The sequence below is a fragment of the Oreochromis niloticus genome, linkage group LG5 (genome assembly GCF_001858045.2).
Source record: "Oreochromis niloticus isolate F11D_XX linkage group LG5, O_niloticus_UMD_NMBU, whole genome shotgun sequence".
Lineage (NCBI taxonomy): Eukaryota > Metazoa > Chordata > Actinopteri > Cichliformes > Cichlidae > Oreochromis > Oreochromis niloticus.
Window position 1 is genome coordinate 6,328,339 of NC_031970.2, and position 12,168 is coordinate 6,340,506.

Below are 12,168 nucleotides of genomic sequence, written 5' to 3' on the forward strand. Positions count from 1 at the left end.
GGAGAGGAGGAAGAGGAGGAGGAGAGTGCAAAAAACTCTGGCTAAAATTAAAAAACGCCACAAAATGAAATAAAGATGAGTGCTCCACTGAGCCACAGACTGAATATAAAAGACAATCCTGTGAAATATACATGGCTGGCAGGAGAGATGAGCAGAATGCTAAGCTTCAAACTCTACCTGTAACCCACAATACAGGCCCTGATCCTGAGCCTGTTGATCACCCAGGAACACTAAGGGATCATGCCAACAGCGACGATCTGTCCAACGTAGTGGTTTCCTGATCACCTAGGCAACAAGAGACAGGAAGACATGCATTAGAAAGGAAGAGACTATCTCCCATATTTAATAAGATTTGATGTTATTTTTCCCTGTCTGTAATGCTTTTATTATTGCAGATTGGCTTAGCTGTGAAAGGTATTGATTGTGATCCAGAGCCCCAACCAGGACTGAAGGAAACAGAGATGGAAGGTGTGAGCTGTCAACTGCAGGTGATTTGTATTTATTAAAAAAACAAAACAAAAGAAACTCTTTCCCTCAGTGCCGTATATGGTGATATTTTCCCAGCGTACTTTACTCAAAAGCAGAGAATGGATCATTTATTAATTTAAATCAAAGCAGTTGGAACTTCAGGGCCTGAAACACTACCTTAGGGAGATTTAACCATAATAACAGGTGTGTGCTGCATGTAGCAACATGTCCATGATCTGTTCATGTAAGAAAACTGAAAAAAAAAAAAAGCTTAAAAAAGGAGAAAAGGAATTTGACTTGATTTGATCATCAGAAAAAATACAGACATTAAAGACATACTGATTCCATATTGGCCTGGCTGTACAGACAATATTAATAGTTTAACTACGCTTATTTCAGAGCTGTCTGATCTAATTCTGATTTAATCCCACTTAAGCTCATATGAGGTACAGCAAGATGTTTAATTGTTTTAGTCGCTCCAGCAAACCCTGATCTAAAAAAGAAGAAAAGAAATGTGTGAAAAAACAAAGATGATGACTGAGTGATTGTGTTCATGTTCCTATTCTTAGCCTTAGCAGTGGGGAAACAGAACTGATGATGCTTCCTGACCTTAATACCAAGAGCTCAAGGTCAGTCTCCACTGATGCATCATAGGCAAGGTGTCCTGGACGCCGAAGAGTGCTGCCGGATAGAGTCTGTAGCTGTTGTTGTGGTTGACTGTGACTTTGCCCCAGAATTTATCACTGTTCTTCCTGAAGGAATACAAACAGATACAATCAAAGAACAAGCAATTTATTCAGCAGCGGAGCTCTGAGGGAACTAGCAGCAATTCTTCGGCAAGTTTACAGACCATTTTTCACTGTGGCTTCAAGTTATGCGCTGATTATTTCACAATAATGCAAGTGGAAAATTAATGTAAGAGAGAGAAAGCTGCAGGATTCAGAGATTGGGAAGATTTTGATTTTAACGTGTGACAAGCTTTATTAAAACTTTCTTTTTAGCTGGCAGCGTCAAAAAAGAAAAAATCTCTAAATGTATAGGCAATTCAAGCTTTCAAGTGCTGCTGCTGCTAAAATGAACCCTTTTATCCACATACTGAAACCAGCTCCATTTGGAATAATAATAGCGGATGAAAATTTAAAATGACTGAAAACATGCATTAAAGTGTTGCGTGGAGGAGGTAGTTGAACACAGCAGGGATCATATGTTCAGGTTTCATGTATGCCTTTGCATAATCAGATTTGTCACTATACAGTTGTACAATGAGATACAGAGCATCTCCTACACCCCCCCCAGCATGTTTGCACTGAGTAGGAGATGCTCTGTATCTCATTGTACAACTGTATAGTGACAATAAAGGCATTCTATTCTATTCTATTCTATTCTATTCTATTTCTTCCATTATGAGAAGAAGAAAATGACCATTTATCATAAATAAGAAGCAAACAACACTGGGATATACAGCAAAAAATATAAGCTTGCAAGATTGGCCACTCGCCTCCTATCCCATGTAGGCAGACAGTTTGATCTTCAATGGTGAGTCAACAAGCTTTTCCATAATGCTAATAAACAGATTTCTTGTAAAAGTTGTAATTTTTTTTCTTTTTGTTGATGGCACAGCTGATAACCACACAAAACCTGAAAGAAACTGAGGTGTATAAGAAATGTAATAACATTGGATGAGATTTAATATCAAAGGCACCAATTTACCTTGTTTACATATTTACTCGTTTATACATTAGCTGAAGAAGTTCTACAGCCATCTTCCACCTGATTTTGTCAATAATCTCACAGTGAAAGATCACAGTGTCTGTAAATAATCACACAAAGCCTGCTTTACTTAACCGATTAGAAACAGCTTGTTTTCACTCACCTGTTACAGAGAAGCGAAAAAGGAGCACAAAGAGGCAATATGGAACATTATGAAAGAAAAAAAAAAAGAGAAAGGGTGAATTGCAAAATAAAATGGAGGGAGCCAGCACGGAGGAAGTGGGAACTCAGAGGAAGGCTAAATGTTGACTAGAGGGAGGGAGAGCCAGCCTGTCTCACTTGCTTGGATCATTAATTTGTGTTCTAATTAGCAGGAATGCCACAGTTGGAATGTGACGCCTGCGTAAGGACGACGAGCGTGTGTGTATGTGTGTGTGACCTGCCCTGGCTCCGAGTCTCCTGGCTTGTTAGAAATGACAGATTGACGCTCTCCTGCACCCCCCACCCACCAGGCCCACCCCATACCCCTCACCCAACCCACCCATCTGCTCTGGAAAGACACCAGATCTTTAGACCTGTCTTGTGTTTGTGCCATGTGGGTGTTTGTGCGTGTGGGCGTGTCAGTCGGTTCAGTTTTTGTCATTCTTCAACTGGTCGGACCAGTAGGGAAGCTCAAGAAAATTCTAGTTATGCTTTGTAGCGACCATCAGTTTTTCTTCTGTAAATGCCAAGGCCGAAATGGCTTTATACGCTCTTTTGCTTTTTAAGAATATATTGTTCAAAGTGAGGCTGTGCTACACGGATCGCAACATCACTGAAATGTTTCAGTTAATCAGGTTTGTTTGCTCAAGATGCAAAATATCACGAGTCCTTGGATTCAAAATTACAAAAGACCAGCGAGTGGCTGAGTGAAAGGATGAATTCGCTTGAAACAACAGTCAAGAATTCCATCTGCTAAATCTGAAAGAGTTCTGTGAAACGGCAGGAATTCGGCGGCATAGGTCACTGTTCATTTCCTGTGTTTTCTCACATTGTGGATAAACTGCATCGGCCAAGCTTTTCATCATCTGTCCCCTGGTTTTTAAAGACCCAGACTGTGCAGTGAGCCTTTGCCTCCCCGGGGCCTGAAAACATTCATTTAGATAGTGCCAATATCCAATCTTCCAGTATGTTTCTTTTGGACATATCTTTAAGGAAGAAACAAGAGAAATGTATCAGCGCTGCTGTCCTTTGGTCAGTGACATCACATTTATAAAGTCTGTGTGTTTTTGCACTCTGGTGTGTGCTTCTGTATATGTTTGTATGTGTGTTAGTTATTCCAGTGAAGCATCTAGCCCAGGGACAGAGAAGAGCTGGTCCACAGTGTAATTGAACCACAGATCCTGCTAGACTATTAGTCACAAGACTTGTTCTGTCTATAGCCTTTTATCATTCTTGAATCCACACGAGCGAAGTGAATAGGCTGGTCAGTAATACAAATGCAGCTATCACAGTTAGCCAAATTTCCCTTTATATAAATTGGAAGATTAAACTTAAACTTTTGAAGGTTTTCCGTTTACTTAAGCAGGCCAATGACAATATAATGTGCATTTTAAATTGAGGTATAAATAATGAAATGTGGCAGTTAAGTCTATTCAAAATGCGTATATTGTTGCAATGTGAACTTTTTGTAGGTTTTGTTTAGAGAACATAGTTAAATGCCAAAATAAGCATCACAAATAAATGAAATTGGTGAGAAATTAGGTTCCAATATAGTTTGTAAACCATCTTTTTGGATCAAATTTAGGCTAGTTTAATGTTTTTTTGTAGCAAGTGTCAGTGATAAATAACCAGGCTTCTCATGTTTTTTGCTCTCTTGCACTTCTTTATTCCAATGACACTGCTTTTCAAATCTCTTATATATTGATATTTTGTTTAGGCTTGTGCCATAGTATATCACCTGTGATAATACCGCATAAATCTTTATATGATATAAAAATGTCATATCTGTGTTTTTATGTTCCCTAGTGAGGTCTACAACAAGAAAAGCCCAGGCATGTCTGAGAACAAGAGCCAGGTGTGAGCCTCCAATAACAATTTTGTTTCTAAAAGGAGAGTTTCACCAATAACCTCCAATAAAATACAGCATTTTAAAAAATACAAAGTTTAATTTAAAAATAAAAATTTAAAGAAAAAAAATACAGTACTTTGTAAACTATGCAAGAAAACTGTTCCCACTTAAGGTGAAAACCAACCTGTTTCCCCAGTGAGGTAAAAACACACTACTGAGCACAAACAGGCTGTGAAAGAAGAAGTGCTAACAGCTGGTGATGTGTGACTCAAATGTGGACTCAATCGAGCATCACTGGAGCTCTGGCTAACTGCACCTCGTATGACAAGAAGAGCAAACAGTGGATGGAAATTACTGTTGTGGTTAGAGCTTGATCTTGTGGAAAATATTTTGATATTAAATTATTTTTTACACTTTTATTATGTGACAATAATGTGCAGCTCCTGAAGAATTACAGGGTTGCATTACTTTAGTTATTGTTAAACTAAGCAGTTAAGCAGTTTCTTAAATGTTTACCTAAAAATCCACAAAACAACAGTTAGGCTACTTTTGTGCTTACATCTGACTTGTGCTGTGTTACTACTATTGCACTATAATGCTACTGCTCTTAACTCCTTTTTTTGAGGGTGTCACCTACCTCCATTTTATTTATTTATTTATTTTTGCATACATATATATATATATATATATATATATATATATATATATATATATATATATATATATAAATATTTCAGTCTTGTGTCTTTCCAATCATGACTCAGGAAGCCAGATCAGAAGTCACTGACAACAATCAATGGGATTGATCCAATTCTTTGTTTTGTGTTCAATACCACACATCAGCAGTGCGCACATTGTTGGGAAGATTTTATTGCACTTACACTAACATGTTCAATTAATAATATGACACTTCATCTGTCCTTGGGTGCTCTGTGATTTTACAGTGAGCCAGAGAATGGGTAATATTTATGGTCACTGTATTGATCACCCCAACCGGTCGCAGCAGATGGCCCCGCCCCTCCCTGAGCCTGGTTCTGCCGGAGGTTTCTTCCTGTTGAAAGGGAGTTTTTCCTTCCCACTGTCGCCAAAGTGCTTGCTCATAGGGGGTCATATGATTGTTGGGTTTTTCTCTGTATTTATTATTGTGCGATCTATTGTACAATATAAAGCGCCTTGAGGCGACTTTTGTTGTGATTTGGCGCTATATAAATAAAATTGAATTGAATTGAATCGCGTTGCAAAATTATTTTCATTTGTTACATTTTATTTTGCGCAGTTTGAAAAAGAATGTTTAATTTAAGTGTGGTTTAACTTACACACATAGAAAAAATTATTCCCAGTCTCTTCTTCAGAGTCAGGGTTAATATTTTTAATGCTACAAATAACCAAACCTCAAGTATTGTTATTGTATTGTAACTAGAAACAGTGTCATTAGTGCAACCCTAACTGATAATAGCTTTAACGCGTGTGATGACTGACAGATACTCCCTGTTGTTATTTGCCTGTCAAAGGTCTTAGGTGCTTGACAATGGTTGGGCACTGAGCAGCAACCTGCAGGTAAGATAAACTGAGTTGAACCAAAGCGACTGTCCTATGTGTGTGTGTGTGTGTGTGTGTGTGTGTGTGTGTGGGTGGGGGTGTGGGTGGGGGTGTGGGTGGGGGTGTGTGTGTGTGTGGGGGGGGCGTTACTCAGTTATTTTCAGCCTGATGGAAAGACAGCAGACAGGTGGCCCACATATAGGCCTACTTACACCATTGGATACCATGACACAAATAAACGCAGTGGACATTGTCTGTGGAAAGACAATCCTGTGTTTCTCTGCTTCATATCTACTTTGATATTGGGCCTCAGAGTGTGAAACTAAGTTGAATGATGGAAGATCGGGGTTTCTGGAGGAGGGCGAGCAAAGAGGGGGAGAAAAGAAAGGGAGCGTGCGAACGAATGCTTCGGACAGTTCTGGATGAGCAGATACTGACAGGTTTTCTGTCTCTTTTTTTTCTGTTATGGTCCCTGTCTCTGTCTTTCTCATTCGCTCTCAAAATATCATTACTGCACAATTCGACTTCTCTTCATCTTTAGAAAGGATTTTATATGAGCAGTTGTAGGATTGATTAGGTTTCTAGCTACAGTGTACACCCACCCCCCGTCTCTTCCTGAGGAACAGAATGAGAGCAGGGCCGCTGGTCAGCACTCTGGTTTTCTGCATCCAGATGGTAGATGTGAAAGATCCCAGTTAGGGGTCCCAATGCTACGTCCTTGAAGCTGGGTGATTTATACGCTGGCAAAGGCATCTAAAAGGCAACTAAGGAGAAAACTCCTATACATTGTGTGATAGTATAAGGATGTGCTGGATCGTATGTTGAATTATCTTTTCTGATATGGGAGTTTTTTAGTTCTTTATAATCACAGTTATATTTAAACTACCTTTGCACTCTTTGTGCTAACAATGCTACAGGATCCTTGTCACTTCAGGCTCAGACGCACGTGTGTGTGTGTGTGTGTGTGTGTGTGTGTGTGTGTGTGTGTGTGTGTGTGTGTGTGTGTGTGTGTGCTTAACCTTCAAGTGAACAAGGGATGTCACCGTGCCCTGCTGCCAGTGTTTCTGAGGAGTTTTATTCACTGGCACCTCCCACTGTTTTCTCTCCAATTAAGTCAGCCATCACCCTTGGTGAAGAGAGTCTGCCCCAAGCCCGAGAGCCATGTATCCCCCCACAGGTCTGAGCTTTGGCCCCACTCTTCCCCACTCAACTTAGGTCCCAAATGCATGGAGAGCATCCTTCACACCAGGGAAGGTCCAGATATGTATTAGTATTCCCTTTTGCCAGCAGTTCCTAAATGGGTCTCAGAAGTGTGAAAGAATAGAGGATAAAAGAATCAAAGTGTGAGGAAACATAGGAGAGAAGAAAAGACAGATTTATGGAGTAGAGAGTGGAAGTAATTAAGTTAAATGGATCAATAGATCAATAGTTAGCTGTGTTCTCGCCATGGGGTGTAAATGTCTGAAAGCAGGAGGTGCTGGAATAAAAGGAAAAGAGATCAAGGTAAAAACAAAAAATGTTTTTAAAGAAATTGGAATATTGTGAAATTTACCTTGTTGTTAATTAGGAGAGTGCCATATTTATTTAACTTTTTTTTTGTTAAAATATAAACATGACCAAATGGTATCTGAATCAGATCTTCCATGTTGTGTAAACCATCATCTTTGCTTGGTTGATTCAGTTTTGTTAATTTAACAAACTGCTTTGGTAGTTGTTTGACTTGCAAATCTATTCCAGCTGAGTAAAATGGTCTGTTCGATAAACCTTTGTTTTGTTTATTTGATTTATTTATTTTTATCGTCCAAACTCCTGTAGCAGTTATTTGCACTTATGCAGAATGTTTGAAAAGGGACTATAGCTCTTTTTTTTTAACATGAAGTATTTTTTATCAGCAGCTCCTTCTCTTGCTGTCATTTTGTAACAGAATCCGTAGAAAACGGCTCCAAAGTGGCATCATTATTATCAAGTGTATCAAACAATACATCATCATGGTGAGCATGTTTTTATGATTATGAATCCATGATGTAATTTAACATCTGTTCAAATCACAGAAAGATTTTCCATCATGTTTTGTAATATGTTTGTTTTATTCAATACTTTAAATATACTTTAGGTTGAGTGATCTTTAGCAGTACATTCATTGCTCACCATTTTGAGTCAAAAGGCAATGTTCAAATCGAGGGATGAGAAAAAAGAAAAGCAGGATGGAAAGATGGAACTGAGCAAGGATTATGTTCATGTTTAGTCGATGATAAGTGGAAATGTATAGGGAAAAAAAGCAGTTATGGAGAATGGAATGAGGAATTTTAGGAGGCATGAATGGATGGAGAAAAGACGAGAGCTTAAGGAAATTAAGGATAATTCACAGTTCTGATCATGAGCTTAATGATGAGTGATTGGATGAAAAGATAGAGGGTGTGATGAGGAAAAAGAAGGAAGGGAGGGCAAAAAAAGTGGCAAGGAAAACATTAAGGATAGAAGTGGAACAAAAGGAAAAATAAAGTACAGTACCAGAAGACTTTCATAATCTCATCATGGATAGATGGATGTAAATGAATGAACGATGAACTGTCAAAGAAGGAAAGCAGCAGTGTAAGGATAAGGAAAAAAAGGAAATCAAGGAATATGAGAGGACTGTGGGCTGGTGGTAAAACAAGGCAAAAGGTGACATTAACAAGGTTTGAATCAAAGATAAAATGACTAAAGGAACTACAGAAAAAACTAGAAACTAAAGAATCAAATCAAAACTAGAGACATATGCTGAAGAAATTTTAATTTTATGATTTTTTTTTAATGTTGAGGCAACAAAGTAATTTTTTTTCAGATAGAAAAACAACCGAAAAAAATGAAACTGAAGATAGCAGAAAGATGGCATAACAGAAATTAAGATCCATCCAGGTATAAATGGAAGAAAGGAAGCAGGGAGAAGGTAATGGATAAAAAAGAACAAGAACAAAAGAAGGGAGGAAATGATTGTGGCATTATATTTATTAGCAACCATGAAAACGTACCAACTTCAATACCCTAAATGCTGCAAATTAGTGGAAAAGCACATAGAACAAGCATAAGACACAAATGAAGGCAGCTTGAAATGAAATGAAATTGGTTGTAGGCAGCAGGACTGCAAAGGGATTGAGGGGAGAAAAAAAAAGGGAAGGCGAATGGAAAGGAAAAAGAGCAGGTCTTTATTATGGTGAGTAACTTTGACACGCTCGCGTTGCGCCCAGTGCCAGTCCATCCGTCATCCAGCTCTCCTACTGATGAGCATTGGAAACAAATCTGAGGAAGCCGGGCTTTATTTTGCCGCCTGGGTGACTTGTCGGAGTCGTCACAAGCCCATGTGTCCCTGTACCCCTTCCCAACTGACATCTCCCAAGCTCAGTTTCACCCGCTGGGAATCTCTGCCGCTCTTCTCCCTGTTTTCCTCCATCTCGTCTATTCATTATGCAGATAGGTTGTTTTTTTTTTTCTTTGCCAGTCCCCTGTGTTCGTTTGATTCTTTATTTATCTCCGGTGTTTTTGCTGTTTATCTGTTTGCAGAGAGCGTGTGTATATGCGCTTGATAAGTTGTGAAACACAGAGGGCATCAATCACTGTCACTTAGCCGCTCAACATGTCGCTTGTTGCGACAGAGCCCTCCTCCGAACCTAACCTCGATGAATTTCAAACTCTTCCAATACATAAATCTGCGAGGGAGGGGAAGAGTGTGTGTGGGGGGGGACTTTAGTGCTTTTCCAATCTGAGTCAAATATATGTTTACACATTTACAAATGAGAAATCCAGGAGTGCAACGTCAGTTCTCATATTCTCCACGCCCATGGCAGCCTGCTTGGCAATGCAGCCCCTCCTGCAGCAGACTTCTGCAACAGTTATTTAGATGAATGATTAAAGTTAAACCACAGCCAGCAAGAGTCTCACCATTCTTATTTAAGGAAGAATGGGGAAGCTGTCATCTTTTGATGCATTACCCAGCATCTTGCATGCAAACAAGACACCCCTCCTCTGCTGATGACACCCCGCACTTCTGTCCCTCCCTTCCTTTTAAGATGTGTCCCCAAAGACCTGCTTTGGGTGATTGATCAGGTGGTGCGGTTGCATCAGTGGAGACATGAAGGGAGTGTGCCCACCCAGCAAGCCAGACAAAACACTTCAGCATGTTGATCTGATGTGATCAGTAAGATAGAGGGAACAAGTGGACCAATATGACTGCTGAAGTCTGGCCCTTCAGTGGGAAGTTTTCTAATGGCTTCATAGATAAATCGTGTTTTGTGTCATCTTCCTGCATTTTACCTTTTGGTAAACTTCGTAGAGCAATACTGTAAATATACTGAATGCAACAAATGGGACATTAGCAGTGTTTTCAGCATCCTGTTTTGTAAGTTAATCTTAAAGATATTGTAAGCTTGTGGTAAATTGCAAAAATGAAAGATTTTAAGAAATCACAATTAGTTATCTTTGTCCAGTAAAGTTTGTTTTTGCTGTCTTACGTCTTTTGTAACTAATCTATATTTTAGTTGTTTTGTAACAATTCTTATGCAATGACAATATTTATAGTAATATTTGTTCCACATTGACCAAGGAAGGTTTAAACACAATGAGTGACCTTAGCCTCACTAAACTTCATCATCATTCTCCAACAGACTGTGTAGAAAGAACTAACCACAGCTGATATTTCTTTTTGTCCAATACTTCCAATGTTTTTAATTTCTACTTCTTCTATTAATAAAAGGAAAACTGCATATTAAAACATATAAATTGCCCTTTGAAGGAAATCAAATAAATTTTATTAATAATAAATAATAATACAGTTGTAATGCTTTCAAATCCCTTCGAGTTAGAGTAATATTTCACCAAATCTTTTTACTCTTTTCTTATAAAGATTTGGTAGCTGTTTGAACTTGCTAGTCTCTCTATTTGGATGTTTCCCATAGTGCGCTAAATGCTTTTTGACATGTTTGTGCTGCCAAAAATTGAACACAGCAAGATGAAATAGAGATTTGACCATGAGCGTTGCTCTGACTTGTCAATCCTTGGACCGCACAGTGCTAAGTTCTTCTGAAGTGATGATGACTATTTTAACACATAAGATTTAAAAAGAAAACGTTTAAAAAACAGTGCTACAGCATTCTGTATGTAGCATGTGCTTTATGCTAACTGCCGCTGTCAGTTAGCATGCTATCTATCATAGGAATTAAGAGTGAATCCTTCTCTTAATGTCTGGAAATTGTTTGGTGGCCTCTCTGCTTCCTCTCTGTAGCCAAGATGACAACCATAGATGGTAAGGAATCCCAGTTTGTTTGTTTGTTTTTATCATTATGAGTACACTATCCAATGAGCTTCATTTAGCCGCAGGTTTGTCCCTATGAATCCACTTGTGCACTCAAAAAGTGTGGACTTGAGACACAGCATTCATCTTAAACTTTTGCTACTTGGATGTAAGATAAAAATGATAAGTTAAGCAAAAGTTTTTGAAATGTTTCTGCTGCTTGCACAGCAGGTCGAGCCGAAGGTGGCAGAGTTGAAGATGTAAAGGTCTTCACTGGGATTGCCCAGGAGGAACAGGATTAAAAACAAGTGCATCAACAGGACAGCTCAGGTCACACGTTTTGGAGAATAAGTTAGAGAGACAAGGTTGACATGGTTTGGGCATATAGTGGAGTTAAGAAAAGTACAATTAGTTATCTTTTGTTCAGGAAGGTTTCTGACTTTTCTGAGGTGTAGGGTTAGTGGATATATCAGACAAAAGATCTTGAATTTTGTTATTTCTTTCCATTTTTGTTGTGATGCACTTTGTGATATTTATCTTGAAAGGTGCTATATAAAAAAAATTGACCTACCTATACCTTACTGGATTAATAACAAACTTCCAAGCAGGAGGTGAAGAGGAAGACAACAGAGATAAGACATTAGTCCATGGAACGAACAGGACAGTTGCTGATTTTGTTTTTATTCTTATTCATATTCATGCATTTATATTGTCTAATATTAGCAGATAGCATCATTAAAATGACCTTCACAATTGTTTGCTGATGCATTTTACATCTTTTTCTTTAGTTGCCTCTGAGTTTTTCAAACTTTTAACTTTTATTTTCCTAACTCCTCCTTTATGGACCCCTGGTTACTTTTTAGTTTTTCATGTTTGTAATTATATATGTGGATGAGTTTCTGAGTTCATTTACTTGAAAGTAATTTACATATCTGCAAACATTTTAATATTATAGTTGTATTAGCTAATCTTAACATCACCACAAACCACTCCGAGAGCACAAACCTCTGCCAAGGCAGCTCACTCTCTGGGCAGTTTATACACTTAAGGGAACAGTATCATATTTTGTATAGACTCAATTTGTTTTCTTTCTTCTTTTTAAATGTACTTTAAGAAGATTATAGTGTGGTAAAAA

The 12,168-nt window shown here is 38.4% G+C and overlaps 1 protein-coding gene across 2 annotated transcripts in view; it reads left to right on the forward strand.

The window, feature by feature from the left end:
- nxph4 (neurexophilin 4) overlaps positions 1-12,168 on the forward strand; it is a 49,436-nt gene that overhangs the window by 22,133 nt on the left and 15,135 nt on the right. Inside the window, exon 1 of one of the 2 annotated variants that reach the window (XM_025907606.1) lies at positions 396-488. The exons of the other annotated variant lie outside the window; for it this stretch is intronic. Within the exon in view, the coding sequence (XP_025763391.1) occupies positions 462-488 (27 nt within the window). The 5' untranslated portion in view covers positions 396-461. Of the gene's footprint in view, positions 1-395; positions 489-12,168 lie in introns of those variants that run through there. 2 annotated transcript variants of the gene reach the window in all.